General features: G+C 45.7%; 1 protein-coding gene across 1 annotated transcript in view; it reads right to left on the bottom strand.

Annotated features, from left to right (window-relative positions):
- LOC104997535 (chromosome unknown open reading frame, human C10orf11) overlaps positions 1-19,937 on the bottom strand; it is a 926,454-nt gene extending 906,517 nt beyond the window's left edge. The window contains exons 1-2 of the mRNA XM_010852380.1: positions 19,819-19,937; positions 13,140-13,240 (exon numbers count right to left, since the gene is read on the bottom strand). Of these exons, the coding sequence (XP_010850682.1) occupies positions 13,140-13,240; positions 19,819-19,848 (131 nt within the window). The 5' untranslated portion in view covers positions 19,849-19,937. The remainder of the gene's footprint in view (positions 1-13,139; positions 13,241-19,818) is intronic.

Raw genomic sequence — 19,937 nt, 5'->3', positions numbered from 1 at the left:
CGTTAAATTTACCTCTACAGTCATTCTTCCGGGGTGTCACATAGTGGGCTGGAAAAAATGCAGTGTCCCGCTGAGGCAGGACACCGGACAGAATGACCTTCAGGAGTCACTGGTGGCCTCTGTTTTTCTATACCCCAGGTCAGCCTGACTTTCCCTACCTGAGCCCAGCCTCCAAGAACAGAATTCAGGGTGCTGGTTTGCTACATCCAATTACAACTGGAAGGAAGGTTAGCTTTCCGTGATATGATTTCAGCTCAGGCATTTGGGGAGAATTCACAAGAGCCACCAGGACAGACTCACGATTCAGCTGTCAGCACCGATGAAGACAGCCTGCCTTGCCAGGCCCACCCTCCGAGTCTTCATCACTGCCTGCTCTTGGGAGGTTTCGAATCCAGAGGAGGTGAGCTACCACGGTGATGTACTTAGAAAGGACAAGAAATTCATTCTGAAAAATAAGTCCCTGAAATAAAATTTGCACTCCACCAGGCAATTCCAACGCACCCCGAAGACTGACGGCCAAGCAGGCAAGTGCCCCCTCCTTCAGCTTCTCAAGGCGGACTGACAGGAAAGGCTCTTGACTTCATCCCCTCTTGCTTCCTGCCCCATCAACCCCACAAAAATGCTTTTCAGCAGATCCAATCATCAGAGCTGCTGCAGAACAAATATAAAAACTAATTAGAATTTCTGAGGAACAAGGCACCTCAAAACTCACATGTTTAAACATCTAGATGGGAGTCTGCCTCGGTGAAACTAAAGAGTGTCTTGGAAAAATGGAGCTTTTGCAAACAGTGTTCTGTTTGAAAAGAATTCACCTAAATTATGCCCTGTGCTGTTATTTTTTAGCAGCACAAGGGCAAAAAAAGTTAGCTCCAATTAGGGCAACTTTAATTGTAAAATAATAAAAATGGAAAGAGGCTTCCTTTGCCACCATCCTACGTTCTTGCTCCACTCACATCTGCTGTACATCTGAGTTTGGAAAAGGAGAAAAGACGGAGTATAAAAACCAGCAGCTGAGTACAGACTACAGACAGCAACAACACTACAGATGCCCCCATTTTGACAGTGGTCAACAGCAAAAGGGTTTTTCTTCACCAATTTTCTCTCACCTCACTGCTTCTCAGAGGTGCTCACAGCTCTCTCTGGAGGTATACAATATCTGGAAATTATCTATTTTTGGTAAACAAAGCCACACAGAGAAATCATCAATTTCTCTTGAACACATACCAAACTAAATCATGCTCAAACTCCAAGTATCGCCCCCCACCTCTAACTGTGAAAGTCTTTTCTGCTCCAAAGGTCCATGCACTTACTAAAATAATTTGAGACTTCATCAGGAAGGCCATTATGCTGGCAAACATTAAATAATTCAAATGATTCCTTGTATATAAATATTTCACATCAGATATTGATTTCCGAATGAAGTGCACATGAAGAATGACCACACTAAGCAGTGTCCGAGTACATTCTGGTGTTCCAAAATACAGGCAGCATCTTACTGCAACAGAAAGACTGAATTCCACACAAAGTCACACATGATTACATGTACCATCTACATACAAATAAAACTGCTGCCTCTGAGTCCCATTCCTATCAGATTCAGAATGTATCCAGTGGAATCTTCAAAAAGAGCAAAGTAAAAGGCTTTGAAACACATTTTTAATTTATTAAACTGCTTCATTTTCAGGGGATTAACAGGGCTTTGATAAGGTTACAACTGATGCTGAATACTTGAACCGCCATGTCCTGACAACACTCAATTTTAACCTTGGGTGAGACCAAGGTGAGATTTTAAGCACTACTAACCTTTAAAAATCTCTGGCTGCTAGTCCCCTTCCTGTATCAAAAAGTAGAGGGAAAAAATCTTGTTTCTAAAAGTTGCGAGGAAAAAAAAAAAGCAGGGCTGAGATGTGACCCCAAGCCTTACAACACGCACAGGTTTTCCCTGAGAGGCACAAACAGCAGTCTTGTTAAAAGAGGTGAACGAAGAACAGAGACGCATGATCAACATCATTACCCAGGGCTCCGGGCAGCACAGAATAAACCAGCTAGAAACACACGCGCACTGAAACCCCACAACTTTCCAGGCAACCTCAGGAGTGCAACAGCCCAGGATCCCTGCCAACCCTGAAATGTGGAAAGGAGAAAGTGGGTCCTTGCTGGAGCCCCTCCCCTAGCCTCTCCAGAAACACTGGCCGATCCTTCCCTGTCCCTTCCCTGAGTACCCAAAGAAAACAGCATAACAAAAGCGAGTGGGTTTAAACCACGTGAAATATGTCCACCTCCTCCTACCCCAAGCCAGTAGCACAAAACCGAGCAAATTAACACACACATATAATCCCCAAATGTATCCTCCAGGAAAGTACCACATCATTGATTGAGACAAGATTTCGTGCATGCACAACACATACACACACACACACACACACTCAAACTTTCTTTTACCAGGACAATAGCCGAGAAGAAAACACAACCCCTCAAGACTTAGCAAAAGCTAAATCCTGTCTCCCCTTAGCTGCAGCATTCGGCTGGATGTAGCTAAATTCACAAAATGTTCCCTTGGCATTTAAATTCTCTTTTTCTTTCCTTTTATTCTCCTTGTAAGCAGAGTTGGGGGGTGGGTGATGCATAATACGTCAAAAGACAAAGCAACTTCAAAACAAAATCAGTTATTTGTAAACAATCCTTGTGGGGATTTCTGCCCCTCCTCTCCCCCCACCCCAAGAAAAACAGCCCTGCCAGTTGTAATAGAAAGCCAAGTACAGATAAATCAATTAGCTTGCTAATTTCTCCCCTCTCATTTATTTAGCTCTGCACTGTATTTGTCGTAATTGACTACAATTATGTTAATTACTAACTCCAGTATAATTACTATATTTATTGTCATTGAGCATGCGATGTACCCACAGCAAAGCTGGCATTTGTCGGGCATCAAGAAACCAAACTGTCGAGAGGTGATTCTCGGCAAACTGGCGGATGTGGCTTTGGCAAATGAAAGGGCAAAAGAGATTTCATGCAATGTTAGTTTGAAAGCACCGGTTCATTAAGGATATTAATTTTCTGATAACTACACATTTAAGCATGACACACTCGCGCAGTATCTACAGGATTTCGCAATTATTAATGCGTGACAGTTTCAAATGCTAAGTGAATCAATTAAACAGCAGCATTCACAATTTGAGAAGAGATAACTGCTTCATAACTACCTAGGACTACAATTTTCACATGACAAAAAAGAGCCATTGAGGCGCCTTCAAAACCTGACAGGTCAAGAAAGAAGTTTGAAACAAAAGCACCTTACAACCATCATCTCTCCTCTTTACTTGTCAGATCAACTTTGCTAGTGTCTCCCCAGAAACGGCATCACATGCCAGCTGCCACAAGGTGATTTTTCATGTCTTGTCAAAGAAATCTTTTATTCTATTTGCTCTGCATTAACATGTTACATTTATTGATCAAGGGCCTGTTCCTCAGCCACAGCAGGGCACTGAGCTCTCCATGCCTACGGGGCTTTGATGTCCCGGTGACATTCGAGCCCGAATAATGCACATACTAAATGGATTTAATGCAGAAATGTGTTTGGGTCTGACAGTTACATTAATAACAGCCCCTCACACTGATAAATATGCAATTGCTACTATTAAGAGTTACCCAATTATGGGGAAAATATTTCTCTACCTTATAAATAAATCCATCAGGAGAAAAAAAAAAAGTTTTAACAATGGTGCATTTTCTTAAACCACTTCTCCAGCTGCAGAATACAGGCCGTGTGCGGGGGTTAACACCCCCTCTCCCCACCCTCCTCTCCAATTGTTTTTAGTAAGTCTTGCTTTATCTCAAAAATGGTTCAGGGATTTAAAAAAAAAAAAAGCTCTTTTGTCGGTCTTCCCTGCTCTACCCGTCTCTTATTTCTTCAGAATCAGAGAAAAAGCAGACACCCAAGAGACTGAAAAATTGGGTTCTGTATAAACTCAGAGAGGAGCTTAAGGGAGGTGGTGCAAAGGTGGGGGGCACATAGCTGATTCCCATAATGATGGGTCTGGAGGAGGAGGTGTCTTTTTCTTTAAACTCTAAAAGGAAACCTGAGCATGTGTGTATGTCTCTCCCTCGTTTAAAACCCTGAGCGACCTTGTGCTGCAGCACTGATGAGGGTGAGAGTGCAAAGGCGAAGAGAAAGTAGCTGGGACAGAAGAGGGCTTTTATGGGGAAAGTCTCGGCCAGGGAGCATTTGTAGTTATCACATCCCTGCAACTAAACACAGACACCCAGCAAAAAAAAGCGTAATCGCTCCCCTTTCATCATAAAGGGGCAGGAACAGCTGAAATCACCAACACGGCAGTCCCTGAGGAGACAAGAGGAACAAGGCTTTTCACGAGGTGGGTGTGTGCATGCAAGTGAGTGTAAGTCCAAGCGCGCGTGCACACGCGCGTGCACACACACACATACACCTTCTTTTCCCTCCAGAACCAAAAGTCGTGTACACAGTCATCTGTCTCAAGGTTCTTCATCCCTAGGCTGCGACAGCAGAGCCACGGCAAATGCTAAGCCACTTCTTCCCCTGACAGTGGCCATGGCCATCTAAGGCACACCCAGGGTGGGAGGGAGGTGGTGGCGATAAAAGGGATGAGGTCTCTGGGAACCCTCCCAGCCGACCCAGGCCTCACAAGGTCTTTGTACATCAGGAAGGCTTGGGAGAAACTGGAGAGAGAAGGAAATGTAACAGACACAGCTCTAAGGCTTCTTTGGGCTCCAACCTGGAGCTGTAGGAGCCACTCTGATCCTGCTACTGTGAATTCTACAGGTCATTTGTGATTTTAAAAAACAAACCCCCCTCCAGGGGGGAAAAATGACTGCCCATCTTCAAAGAAAACACTGATTTAAATCACGAGAAGCAATCTAGAATAACTGTAAAGCTGAAGTCAAACCACAGGAGCCATTTAATCCCAGCTCTCCCATTTAACCATCAGTGTGGTCTGAGGGAGATTTCCTCCTTTATCTGGGCCTCAGTGGCTCCATATGTAAAAGGCCGGTGCAAAGACTGAATGAGCTAACACCCAGTAGGTGTTCTGCCCAGCCTTATGTAGCATGTAGCAAGTACTCCATGACACCGGTCCTGTGTTAATAAGAAAATAAACATAATGACTGGTATCACTTATTTGAGCCCTTGTCCCTGGACTCCTTTGCACAACCTAGCAAGTCACCTCTGGGTACTTATCTATGGGCCTGCTTTCTCTCATGAAGCGAGCTGTTCCCAAGCTCTCTCTGACAGGACCCAAAGGTCCTCCTCGACACAGTGCAGCCGGCATGGCAGAGGGAAGGCTCTTTTGTCCAAAGCTGTCTTACTTTGGCCTCACCCAAAGTAAGGTGAGGCCTTACTCCAGGCCTCACCCACTAAATGCTCACCCCATCAATGTGATAGAACCTCATGGTTTAGAAGATGCAAGACCAGTGAGTAGAGAGTCTGAAAGGGTTAAGCTCACCTGTCTCTCCCGGCACCTATTCCCTCAAATCACCACTGCCCCCAGCAGCCACCCTGATAGCACAGAGCAGCATCACCATGTGCATAATGATGACCTCAGAGCAGGGCAGGGCAGAGGGAGAGGGGGAGCAGCCAGCAGGGCCCGAGCTCCAAACAGCTTAGGGGGAGAAACTTTACCAAGAAAGGAAACCCAAGATTTTGGGTTTCTGATCCAGAGGTTAAGATGCCACACTTTCAGAGCAGGGGGTACAGATTCGATCCCTGGTCTGGGAACTAAGATCCCACATGCCACAATGTGAGGCTAAAAAAAATAAGAAAAAAATAAACACAAGATTCTGAAGGAGTTAAATGGGTGAAATGAGAAATAAAAGGCTTTCACTTAAAATGTCTAGGAATTTCTCATCCTGGAGGCAACCCTGTATGGAGACAAGGTTTATGAAAGCCCTTTCTAAACCACACTGCAAGTCATATTTGCACAGAGGAGCACCATGTCTAAGAAAGCTGAACCTCGGGAAAGCCCCATGTCCTCTCAGACAACTCTCACCAATTGCCCACCACTTCCCCAGCTTGGTCTTATACTCTATGGCTCAATACCCCCATTTTCTGGCCAATGGGTGGGAATCTGAAAATTTTGTGGGGAGACAGGCAGGAAAGTACCATATAAACCTCTTTTGCAGTGGCCTGCTACCCCTCCCCTCACCATCTTCCCTCCCTCCCTGTTTGACTTGAAGCTGGTTTTGGTAATAACACAGTCACAAAGGGCTTCCCTGCTGGCTCAGAGAGTAAACAATCTGCCTGAAAGAGACACAGGAGATGCAGGTTTGATCCCTGGTTTGGGACGATCCCCTGGAGGAAGATATGGCAACCCACTCCAGGATTCTTGCCTGAAAAATCCCATGTACAGAGGTGCCTGGCAGGCTGCAGTTCTAAGGGTCACAAAGAGCTGGACACAACTGAGCAACTAAGTTTGCGTGCATAGTCACAAAGCTCACTTCAGAAAGTGCATAAGTCAAGAAATATAAGTCTTGCAGTCTTGCTACTGAGACATTAAATATTACCTGCCAGCTCGTTTTCCACTTCACCTTTTGACTGTATGTTCAGCTGGCAGTTAGAGACACTAGACTGGCCAATGATATTTTTAGAACCAAAAAAAAAAAAAGGCGGGGGTGGGGTGGGGTGGGTTACTTTTCATAGCATTGCCCAGCTCAGAGAGAACACGGCTTCTAATATGTAGACCCTGCCTCCTTTAATCACTCAAGGCTTATCAAGACCCTAGAACTATTGTGAAAATTCACCAACAGTTTCTCTTACTAAACCTCGTCTTTCCCATCATCATCTCTTCCTCTCAAGTCTCACCAGCAAGAGCTCTGTTGCCACCCCCACTCCAATATCAGTGAGCTCCCCAAGTAAGACCACTATATTTGGGATTTGAAAACAAATATGAACAAGGGCCCTGATGGCAAAGAAATTGGGTCTTTGATGAAGACCCAATACCAACAGAACATGCCCTTTGAGCTGTTCTCCTAAGAGTCTAGGCAGGGAACTCTCCCTTACTCATTCCTACTGTAATTTGAACAAAGGAATGCTTCTAGTTGGGAATGATGATAAATGTGTGTAAGATAAAGTGGGTTTAGCCTATGCAATGTCAGACAGTTGGCAAACCAAGGTATTTGTACCAGTTAGAAGAGGCTAGGCTATGCTGTATTAAATATTCTGTCTTATGACACGAATTTCTCATTTACAATCTATGTCCAACATAGATCAGCAATGGATTCTGGCCATTTATGGTCAGAACCCAAGACTGACAATCATAGCAAGCAGAAGAGAAAGTTGCAAATTATGTGCTGGCTCTTAAAGTTTCTGCCCATTGGTCATACCAAAGGATACAAAGGTGTGCAAACATACCACATGCAGAAAGAGGAAATCTTGAATGTTTGTGAGGAATCCCAATGACTATCAGAGACTGAAATCGCCCTTATGGATAGTCAAGGGTGGGTTTTTAGCTTCACTACTGCCATATCTAAGAACAAACCCTGGCTATGCTTACTTAAGACCTATTAATTGTGTTAAGCACTTTATACACAGTTGGCTTCCCTGGTAACTCAGATGGTAAATAATCTGCCTGCAGTGCAGAAGACCCAGGTTCAATCGCTTGGTCAGGGAGATCCCCTGGAGAAGGGAATGGCTACCCAGTCCAGTATTCCTGCCTGGAGAATTCCATGGACAGAGGAGCCAGGCGGCTATAGTCCATAGGTCGCAAAGACTCAGACATGACTGAGTGACTAAACCGCCACTTTATACAGTTACACATTCAATATTTTTCTAACTAGCCCAAGGGCAGTTAAACAACTAGTGACAGTCATAAGATTTCAAGACAGGATGGTCTGACCACGAAGCCTTGGTTCTTTTCACTACACTGCCCATTCTCCCAACTGGGAAGCAAGCTAACAGGCCCACTTCTGCCCAGCCGTTAGTAAATAGGCATTGATGTGGTGGTATGTTCATCCTCAAAGATCTGCCAGTGCACCCAGTGGCCACCTCTCTGCCTGGTGGGAAGAACAGAGCCACGATTTTACTGGAGCTGCCCAACTCCCCAGTCATCACTGTCATCCTTGACAAAGTCAGAGAAGCAGCAAGCTCTCACCTAAGACATCTCCTAAGCAATTCTCCCATCCAGTACATTTACCAGAGTGATGCTAAGTAAGATGCAACTGCCAATAATTTTTAAAATGTAAGCTTCCTGTTTCCATAGACCAATTAAGCCCTCTCAAGTTCATTGTCATATTGACACAGGTGTGTTTGTGTGCCGTGGGAACTCTGCTCTGCCCACTGTGTTCACAAGCTCAGCGGGCAACCTACTCAGGGCCCATGGGAGAGAGAAAGGGGCCACCAGAGAGAACACTGTCCTTTCCCAGTCCAGGGAGAAGCAAAATGAAAGCTGCAACAAGCTATTACCAAGTTCTCTTTTCCTTGATGAAGGAACCAGCACTGGTGACGGCAGAGGATTCTCTGTATCGATCAGAGAAGTAAAATATGAAACCTCAAAAGGAAAAAACAAGCAAGCAAAAAAAGAGTTAAAGGAAGAGTTTGGGACAATGGATATTCAAATATTCCTGGTAGCATAGATTGGTATCACCTCTCGGGGGTAACTTGCCATCTGCCATCAAGGCCTTCTGACTATTCTATCCCCAGGAATTTGCTCCAAACAACTAATCAGAGATATTCATCAGTGAGTATCACAAGGCAATTTATAAGAGAGATTTAAACAGTAAAAATCTGGAAACAATTTAACTGTCCAGCAATAAGAAGTAAGTATTAGAAAGACTGATGCTTAAATTGAAGCTCCAATACTTTGGCCACCTGATGTGAAGAACTGACTCATGGGAAAAGACCCTGATGCCAGGAAAAATTAAAGGTGGGAGGAGAAAGGGATGACAGAGGATGAGATGGTTGGATGGCATCACCAACTCAATGGACATGAGTTTGAGCAAGCTCCAGGAGTTGGTGATGGACAGGGAAGCCTGGTGAGCTGCAGTCCCTGGGGTCACAAAGAGTCGGACACAACTGAGCAACTGAACTGAAGAAATGAGAAACCATTAAAACATGTAATGCAGTATTTATTGAGATGGGAATATGCTTCCAACACAATGTAAGCAATAGCATCATTTAAAAGATATTTGGCATCATGAAACACCCAAGACAATAAAATGTTAACAGTGGAGCTTCCTGGGTGGTAAGATTATCAGCGAAAATTTGAAAGAGAGTTTCTCATACCCTTCTGGTTTTCCCAAGATTTCTATACCGATCATAACTTTATTACTTAGCAGATTGTCTTCAAAAAATAAAATCTAAAGTACACTCTCATGTAGATATAAACACTGGATGGATACGTGAACATTAACACATCCAAGTGCAAGGGACACAACTTCACTCCTCTTGGCTGTTACCTAATAAGCTTCCTAAACCCTCTGTGGCCATTACAGGGGAGATGGCAGGACCCTACCTACCCCTGGGAATCGTGTCCAGAGAGCTGGTCCCAGTTCGTTGTCTTTGTGGCTCACCTGGGTCTCATCTAGTCATAACAGGAAGAATGAGATCCAAGTTGAGAGAGTAGGTATGTCTGAGTCTTTTAAGGGAGCCGGAATTTTATTTGGACCTTTGTCTTGCTTCTCTTTCCAACCTGTCAGGGAACATACTTGGTCCAGGGACTTTCATCCTCCCAGGACAGAGTCACAGAAGGAACACAGCCTCAATTTCCAAGACTTTTTGCACAGAGAGGTAACCAGTCTACTACTGTACAACCCAATCGAGGGAGGGATGGATTCATAGCTAATGCAGGAGAGAAGACCCTGAGGTGTAATGGGAAGAAAAAAATAATGTTTCAGAGCTTATAAATCCATAACCACCCTCCCCTCCAGCATGAATGGGTAGCCATAGAGCAAATCAGCAGAAACATCACTTTCATGAACGAAATTAACAATGATGATGGTGAATGGCTTTGAATTAACAGCAAGACAACACAGAAGGATGTCCTGATCATGAGTGGTTAACTGAAGCCTAGTGCCTCTCTTTTAACTAACATCTTGGCAAGAAGTAATATGAATCTAGCCCCACGAGAAATTCTCATGTTAGTATATGCATGGACTAACTCTGGAGGATGACAAAGATCAACTACCAATAGTTACCAGCGCAGGTAGGAACCAGGAAGCAAAGGACATATATGTAAGGGAGAGTTTCTTTTCATTGGTTACAGGTTTGTTCCTTCTAAAAATTGTGCCATGTGTACTATTAAATATTTGTAAATGAATAAGCAGAACTCCTTGCCTAAAAACAAGCTTCAGTCTAAAGCACAAACAGATTGCAGCTGATTCTGTAATTTATGGGAGTAGCAAAATTTGTATTAGCGGCTATGGCTCCATTTAAGGCAACACCCTGACATGACTCTCTGGATGAGATAAGGAAGCCTGCAGAGATGTCCTGTAAGAAGAAGGGGGGTGATCCTTCCAAATATAACAAAGTGAGAAGAATTTTGTGTTTCTGAGGGTAGCCCTGGAAAGAAGATAAGGGACATGGAAAGCAGAGAAAGTGGTTGGGAAAGAGGGGCACCTGGTCACATGCAGAAGACCTGATCCTGATGAGAGGAACAGCCAGGGAGAAACTCCCCAGAGCAAGGGAGTACCCAGAAGACTTCAGGAACAACACTATCCCAGCGTCTCCTGCTGCACGGAAAATTACCACCCTACCTCTCCCAGTACACTTTGAACTGGCATAATACACAGTAATGTTGTACTGAGCTTCAAGGGAGATGAAGCAGGTGTCAAGAGTGGGACCAGATAGGCTGCCAAGACGGAGAACAGAAGACAGAGCAGAGAGTTAGAACCGCGAGCTACGGTAAATCCAGGTGCAGAGCAAATATAGGGTGATATGCTCCCCACCAAATCCCGTGGAAATGACAAGATGGGGCTGGGAAGAAACCTTTTACAAAAGGTGGGACAGGGATCTGCAGTATTTCCTCTGGATATGATGATCCCTTCAGCCTGGTAGGAATCACATTCCCATTTGTGTGGTAGGTAAGTTTATGATCTTTCTCTTCCCTTCTCCCTTTCTCTCCCCAAAGAGGAATTAGACAAGCATCTAAACCATCTTTGAATTTTTATCCAACTGAAGGCAAAGGACCTGCGTAAACTTACATCTTCCTCTGACACCCAAGAGAAACAATGCCACCTCCCCTTATTTACCTAACCCCCAAGTTAGGTAAATAAAACCATCAAAGATGAGTCAATCTCACGATAACCACATCAAGTCAGAGTTACTCTTCCGCATTCTGGTCTGTAACTGCTTCCAGCTTACCCAAGTCCTCATATAAACACTTCCATGAGACCTCACCCCTCCATGGCTCATCCCTGCCCCAACCCAGCTTCAACTCACACATTGACCACAGCACAAGCAAGAACAGGTTCCGGACCAGATCTTTTGAGGGATCATTCCTCAAACTCGACACTTATAAAAACTCTTCTCCTCTCAACAAAAAGTTAACAAAAGTCTTAATTCCTCTCTCTTTTTTTTAACCTATCTCCTTCTCACAAAATTTTCCTGCCTCCAGGCCCCATCATTTCCTATGATAAATCCTTAAAGATCCAGCCTCTCAGAGCCAAGAACCCCTTCTCATCAGAGAGGCAGGGCCCCATAATGTGACAAAGACAGCTCTGTTTCCTCAGACCTGACAGCCTAGTCCCATGACCTGTGACTGCTCATACCCCCTCCCAGGGCCCAGCCTCCTCAAACCCACATCCGGGCTCCCAGCAGCAGGGCAGCCACTGCCTGAGTCAAGAGCCCCAAACACCCAGAGGCCAGTCACATGGGAAGAAGCCTCTGCCCAGGCCTACTCTGGGGAGCTGTTTAAGGTGCACACGTGTCTCAGGCACCATCAGTTGAGACTGTATTCTGTCCCCTTCTTGGGCAGGGGGGACAGACCAAATCTTTCATTTGTTCAGAGTCAGAGTTTATTTGGCACCCTCTTATCACTCTGTATTATTCTGTGACTTTTCTGTTTCCACATCTTCTCAGAAGCCCACAAACCCCTTGAGAGTCAGGGAGCACACTGCGCCCACTCCCTTCCAACACAATTCCTTGGATGCCCCTTCTGTGGAGACAATGCATCTCAGCACAGCCGTGAGCTCCTAAGCACCAGCCCATGAAGCTCTGCTAGCTTCACTTAAAGTCCCTTCCACCCTCTGGTGCCTTCAAGCCCCAAGCTTTGTCCATCTTCGCTGGAATCTGTAATGCCCGAGTGTCCTGCCTTGGAGAGAAGAGACTCCACACTGTGGAGGAAGTAAAGTACCGGAGCCCTGGGGTGGGACTCCAGCTCCTCATCTCTCCTTCCACCTGGAGACAGTCTGTTCCATCAAAGGATAGCACGGCTCTCAAGGAGACACTTAGGAGAAAGCTGTGAGCGGAGCCACCTCCTTAGGAAAAGCCACCACCCGGATCCCTGCCCATTTATCTCACTGATATTCCTAGAACCTCCCAGCACCTTCCCCCGAGTCCCCAGACCAGTCACAATTCAGAACCTTTCAGGAAGAAATAACTGTTTTCTCCATTGGAATAATATAGACAATAACACTTACCTTCTCTGCCAAGTCTGGATCAGTTGTTTGAGCTTCCCTCCCACCTACCCCATGCCAACAGCATTGGAATTACTTTGAAATACCATCTGGGAGAAATCATCATCACAAATATTTAAAGTTTCAATTCATAAAAAGGCAAAGAAGAAAAAAAAAGAAGAAGAAGAACACACACACTCTACCTGGGATTCAGCAAATCTTTACGCGATGGGGTCATCCACAAAAGCATCCCTAAATGCCCCCAACTCACCTGCCGGTTCTCTCTCTCTTCCTCTGCAAGAGTTTTCTAGTATGACGCATGGGCATCGGGGAGGAAGGAAAAGAACAAAGTGACACTGACGGCCCCCTGGTAGGGACACATGTAAGCCAGAGGACACTCACTGTTTTGTGGGTGCAAGAGGGGAGCCAGAGACCTCGTGAAGCAGAGTCACACCTTTGGGGTCCCTTTGGAGACCTGGGCTGTCTGGCTTTTATCTGCAGGCCTTCACCATTGGGGCCTGGGTCTCCCAGGCCTGGTCTGTCTCATGAAGGTTACATACCTCAGAAGGTTAAAGCTCAGATCAAGCCTCTTTGCAAAGTGTCCACAGTCCCTGCCGAGGTGCTCTGGGATCTCTCTGCAGTCCTGGCCTATGTAGGACACCTGGAAATCAAAATGGAACAGAAACAATGTGGCCAACGGAAATCACCCAGCTGCTCACAGCCCTGCGCCACTGATCCGATGATTGCTTCCGCAACTTGAAACACGCGCTCTGCACACAAGAAGGCCCCATTTGCGGCTGTTTCCCTGATCAAGTCAGCTTCAGGACTTGGCTTCAGGGACTCTGCCAACAGCTCCCCTTTCTTGGTACACTTAGCATGATGGAGACTAATCCCAGCACAAGGGAAATTGGACTGAAATTGGCCAGATTCAGATGTCCAAAAAAAACCCCAACGTCAGAGCATGCTGATATAATCACAGCAATCAGCCTCCCACTCAGGGGCCTTCCCAACAGCTGCCCCTCGGCTCTCCTGCTCCCTCTCCTTGGCTGCCCCCCCACCAAATACCCTGTTATGCACATTACCTCACAAGACACAGCAGATGCACTCACCAGCATTCAACCTGCCGGGTGCTGGAACAAATAGGGCTGGACAACAAAACCTCCCCAGACCGCCAACCCCATCCTATTACCACCATGTATAAAATGTCCTCCGAACTCTGAACACAGCCGACTCGAAGGCGACCGGGCAATGATGGGTGGCCGGAGCTTCCAAGACTCTGTCCTCCAGGGAGCCCCTGGCAATCAACCCCATTCTGCTGGCAGAGACACCTCCCGTAAGCATTATTTTACTTACTTTTATTATTATTATTTACCTAGTGTATGCCCAATATTAGGACGCTGAACTGAAATTTGATCCCAAAATTTCTGACTGGGAGGTCAGAGGGCTTTCTCACTGCTCCAAGCACTGAGTTTTTGAAACCTATTTTTACAGGTAGCAGTGAAGGCAGGACTGGCAACTAATTCCAAAACCAGTAAGACAAACCAGTGACCAGTCAGCAGTGGGCCACAATACACGAAGCTTTCCCACAAAAGGAGCCCATCCTCAACCGCTCAGTAGAAATTCCAGCTCATTACAAGGCTACAGCCTTGATCCTTTTTGCCTTGCAAACTTTCGTTCTTCCACATACAGGCAAGACATCCTGGAATGAGAGGTGTCCTAGGGGTTGGAGGTAGGGGTGGAGGGGTTGTGATTCCTAATTGAGAATAAGAATATGGTGGCCATCTTGCATCTTCAGTATTACGTTAAAACGGTTAAAATTACTCTTGCCATCCGAGAACTAAACAACTGCACTTTCATATGGCTCCACCTATAAAACAAGTCACACTGCACCCTGGCACCCTCAATTTTTCAAGTCATCTCTCAACCCTTTCCTATCCAATGGGGACCAATTGCCAACAATATAATATCCTGTGTTCACTATCCTTCAGTAACTTCATTACTGGAAGATTAAAATGGGGAGAAAAGACAGAAAAAAAAATAGCTGATTCCAATAAAATAATTTTGACTCAGGAAGATACAGACTAAAAACTAAAGGGCTGTAAGTTCAATATGGTAACCTCTCCCTTCTGTACATAAGAGCCACCTATCTTCTCATGTAACAAATTAAGTCCTGCTTCCAAGCAGAGATTAAGGATTCTCCAGAGAGACTGGAGAATCTAGGGACTTCACTCAGCTGCTCACCATCAGCAGCTGCTTCTGCATTATATGTTCACACTGACCCCTAGGCCCATGGTGCTCACCTGAGAACCTATCCCTTTTACCCATCTTATACATATCAAAATCATTCAAGACCTCCATTATATATGCAGCAGAGAGGCTGAGCTTTCAGTGTGGAAACTGAGTTCTTTCCTCATAGGTTACAAAGGATTAAATTTAGCAGGGACTCGGTCAAAATCCCTCATGCTTTATATGAGGAAACTAAGACTCCAGAGGCCTGCCCTGAATAGAACCTCTTCTTAAGGACAGTCTGGACCACATTCTGCACCAGGAATAAGGACACCCAACATGGAGGCCATGGAATTCTTAAATATGCACATGACAATGTGGATATTCTTGATCAACAAATGCCAGATAGCTATCATCATGTTTTGGCCTCAAAATGAGTCTTCCTAGTTGAAAGATCTAGAACTACCTCATGATGCCATGTCAAAGGTCCCAGAAGAGCATTAGAGCCTGCAGAAAGAGGAATATTGGTTCCCTTTTATTTTCTGTAGAATTCCACTTCAGAGCAAACAAACATTAAGGAGAGTTACCACCATGAAGCATTCAACCACTCATAGCATGTCGGACAAAACTGCCATTAGCTTGTTTTATTCCACGATCTTCACATCACAGAGCATCCCGGGTGGCTCAGCGGTAAAGAATCCGCCTGCCAAGCAGGAGAAATGGGTTTGATCCCTGGGTCGAGGAGAAGGAAATGGCAACCCACTCCAGTATTCTTGCCTGGGAAATCTGAGGAGCCTGTCAGGCTACAATCCATGGGGTCGCAGAAGTGTTGGAAATAACTGAAAGACTAAACAACATTACTGTATCCCAGGAGAACTAAACAAAGCACAACTTTCTCCTGTTTCACAGAGATGAAGACCAAGTCTCCAAATTTACTAAGAACACCAACTTGATAAGCCATGTATATGTTTGGACCACCCTTACAGTAAACTGGAAGCTTTTTGAGATGGGAGTTAAGTCAACCATACTGAAGGGTTCAAATTGGCTGGAAAAGGCTTAAAAGCAGCAAGCAGTCACTGCCAGACACAGCAAACAACACCCATAATGAGAGGAGAGACTTATTTAAGTGCTCCTGAGTGGAAGACATTACATCTCAGGATGTCAGGAGACTTCTTGAAGCATGGGACCACCTAACATAAAACAGGAAACTAGAAGAGCCAGACCAAAAATAGTCTGCATCTTCACTAAACAAGAGAAGGGATGTAGAGGTTAACAGATTTAAAGGCCACCGAAGCAAGAGCCCACCCAAAATGAGAAGGCATTGCGTTCAGTCAATTATCTTGATTTTGAGTGAAATGAAGAACAAAGTTTCATACTTTTAGTTTGCCTATCGTATGTAATATGTGCCCCCAAGACTTCGATCGTGTGGAATTACAACAGAAAAAGACATCATTATCAGGGAAATGAAAACATATCAAGTTCAAGACCCCTATAGAGAGGAATACCAGAAAGAAAAATAATATCTTGGCAGGATCTCCACATGTACACACACTCAGCTCTCTGAGCAGAAGCTGCAGAAAATTACCAAACTGCAAGACACGGAAGGTTTGTCTTTGCAGTTGAGATAGTCTGGCTCACAGATTTTGAGGATGGGGGGAGTGTTGTCAATAGTCAGATTGAAAGGAGGTTATTTCAGGATGTCCGCCCCCACTTGGAGGTGAGCCATCCTTAATTTTAGATTTGCAGTACTGAAAGCTCCATGAATAGAAAGAACTCTGGTCATGAATCGGCATCCCCGTGCTGCTACTTAACTAGTTGCATTACCTTGGATGGGCCACAGTCTCATAGACTCTGTTTCTTCTTCTATACACTAAACACTAACCACCTCCAAAAGGTGTTAAGAATAATGTAACAACTCATATTTATTAAAAGCCTCCCACCTGGCTCTTAACTAGTCAGTTCAGTTCAGTTCAGTCACTCAGTCGTGTCCGACTTTTTGGGACCCCGTGAACCACAGCACGCCAGGCCTCCCTGTCCATCACTAACTCTCGCAGTCCACCCAAACCCATGTCCATTGAGTTGGTGATGCCATGCAACCATCTCATCCTCTGTCATCCCCTTCTCCTCCTGCCCTCAATCTTTCCCAGCATCAGGGTCTTTTCAAATGAGTCAGCTCTCCGCATCAGGTGGCCAAAGTACTGGAGTTTCAGCTTCAATATCAGTCCTTCCAATGAACACCCAGGACTGATCTCCTTTAGGATGGACTGGTTGGATCTCCTTGCAGTCCAAGGGACTCTCAAGAGTCTTCTCCAACACCACAGTTCAAAAGCATCAATTCTTCGGCGCTCAGCTTTCTTTATAGTCCAACTCACATCCATACATGACCAGTGGAAACACCACAGCCCGGACTAGACAGACCTTTGTTGACAAAGTAATGTCTCTACTTTTTAATATGCTGTCTAGGTTGGTCATAACTTTCCTTCCGAGGAGTAAACGTCTTCTAATTTCATGGCTGCAATCACCATCTGCAGTGATTTTGGGGCCCTGAAAAATAAATTCAGCCACTGTTTCCACTGTTTTCCCATCTATCTGCCATGAAGTGATGGGACGAGAAGCCATGCTGTTAGTTTTCTGAATGTTGAGGTTTAGGCCAACTTTTTCACTCTCCTCTTTCACTTTCATCAAGAGGCTCTTTAGTTCTTCACTTTCTGCCATAAGGGTGGTGTCATCTGCATATCTGAGGTTATTGATACTTTAACTAGTCAATCCTCATTAAATAAGCCCATGAGTCACATATTTTCCTCATTTTATGTATGTTACAGGGATGAAATGTTAACATATTTAAAGCCCACAGCTTTGTCCTTGGCACCTAGTGGCCACTAGGTAGGTAGTGAATCACACCAGTGTCCCTGTGGAAGGGGTTTTTTTACTCCATGTCTCTCAGGTATGAGATTTCAGTATCCCAATTCCAAGTCTGCATTTGTGTCTGCAATTGTATTAATCCCATTACTATAATTGTCCTAAGCTGGTGGAGAAGGAAGACTGAAGCCTTCGTGCTGAATATAAATGATGCATTCATGCCAACAGAAAGCCAAATGGAGTCAGATCCATGTTGAAACATTGTACAGAGAAAAGTGGAGGGAGGACAGCAACATCCCCAAGCATGTGGTGTTACAGGTTTGTGCAACTCCTAAAACCCAGGGCCAGAGCCGCCAGGCCACAGCAGCATCGAAAGCAGTGACTGAGTTTCAGCAAACATCATCCATTTCATCATTTAATTTTATGGGTGTTATGGTTTTCATTTTTACACTGAAGCCATCCCTTTTGGGGGTCTATGGCTTATAAATATGAACTTAGAAAAAGTTTTATCTGGTTTTATGATCGTATACTTAAGCAACATTGAAATAAAAACAGTAACAGTGTGGGCCCATGGGGAGTGGGTTTCCTCCCCCCACCCTTTAGAAGGATCCCAAGTTTGAGAAGGACCATGTGATACACATTCAAGGTGCTGTATCTTACAATGGCTGCAAAAGGCAGAACTTTAAAAAGACCTAACGCCCTGAGCCACCACTCAGATTCACTGACCTTGCAGGTTTAGAATACAGGGCACCTATGACACAAGGGCATTTCCCCCAACTTGCCTGCTGAGCTCTTCCCCTGGCAGCTCCCCAAGGGCCCAAAATGCCTCCCTCACAGGTCACTGCCCTTGGGCTGTTTGGGATGGGCTAAAATCAAGGGGCTCAAGAGAAAACAAAAAAATTGAGCTTTGGAAATAGAGGATGAGAAAGGGAAACATGGGAAGGTTGGCAGGCCCATGCAAGTCTTCTGTGAAGCTGGAAGCAGCTATACCCAGAGACTCCTGGCTCTGAAATGCAGAGACCTAGGTTCTGAGGGTCAGGGACCCAGTTTGGGCAGAGGCCCTTTCCTCTAGCCCTTCCCACTGCAGCCTTATTAACTCCCAGAAAGTCCCTTTTCTCTGCAAGGTAAATAAGACACTTCATTTTAATATCTTTCCCAAGGTAGTACCTCCCTGGCCTGCTAACTCCTGAACTCTAAGAAGAGAGAAACATTCCCTAAGCCTAAAGTAATCTCAAAATCTAATTGTGCCTGACACTACCTGCCTCAAGCAATCCAAGGGGAGAGCTGCAAAACCTCAAAACCATTTCTCTAGGGCATCCGGGAAAAGCAGGGGAGGAGGAGGGCCGGCTCAATCAGAGCTTATAAGGGACACCTGGCTTCTCCAGCAAGTAAAAGGCACCTGGCCCCCCAGTAGTCGAGTCCAACCCTCCAGCAATGACTAAAAACAACTAAAGCGTCACTACAGGGCTGACAGCAAGTAAAGCTGGGTGTCTATCACCCCACGTGGAAACTAGAGTGTTGCCATCCGCAAGGACGCCCATTAAAGAAGTCAGGTGCGAAATAAAACTGGAGCACTGTAGCCTTCTACCGGTCTTTGATAAGGGGTTTAGGGTTAGGAACAGGAGCCAGTCTGCAGCGAAGCCCTGCAACCCAGCGCCTGCACGGTGGCATCGTGAATCTCACTGTGTCTTTCAGAGGCTCCTACCTCCGTCGTTGGGAAGAAGAAAAAGAAAACTCTAAACCAACCATTTCTATTCTATAACAGTATTGGTGTAAAGACAAATGTATTAAAACGTTTCTTTTAACAAGGTTCTTTTTTTCTTTCTGATTATGAAAGAAATTACAACTTTTTTGTGGGCTCGAAAAAGTACCGTGGGTTGTGAGAGGTGCCCACTCCACCTGACGGAGAGGTCCGCAGGCTGGCCTCTGGTCACTGAGCGCTGGGGTTGGAGGGGTCCGGGCGACCTGAGGGTCTTCCCGCCCTCTCCTCCCGCGTCTGTGCTCCCCTCAGGCCTGCCTCCCTCGGCTGCTGCAGACGCGGCCCCGAGGTGGGGCACGGAGCACCCGTCTGACCTCTGGACGCCGCTCGCCCCAGAGCTCCCTCCTCAGACCGACCGTGCCCAGGAGGGGGCGGGGTGGCCCCAGCGGACTTACTTGAGTTCCACTGACCACAAGCCCGGCCATGGCGACGGGGCGGGCGCGCGGTACCGAGTGCCGAGCAGGAGCGCGGTGGCGGCGGCAGCTCGCGGCCGGCGCTTAGTTCCGCACTGGGC

Source organism: Bison bison, unplaced genomic scaffold (assembly GCF_000754665.1).
Source record: "Bison bison bison isolate TAMUID 2011002044 unplaced genomic scaffold, Bison_UMD1.0 scf7180017864309, whole genome shotgun sequence".
Classification (NCBI taxonomy): Eukaryota; Metazoa; Chordata; class Mammalia; order Artiodactyla; family Bovidae; genus Bison; species Bison bison.
The sequence above is the reverse complement of the archived record's forward strand: the minus strand, read 5'-3'. Positions and strand labels throughout refer to the sequence as shown.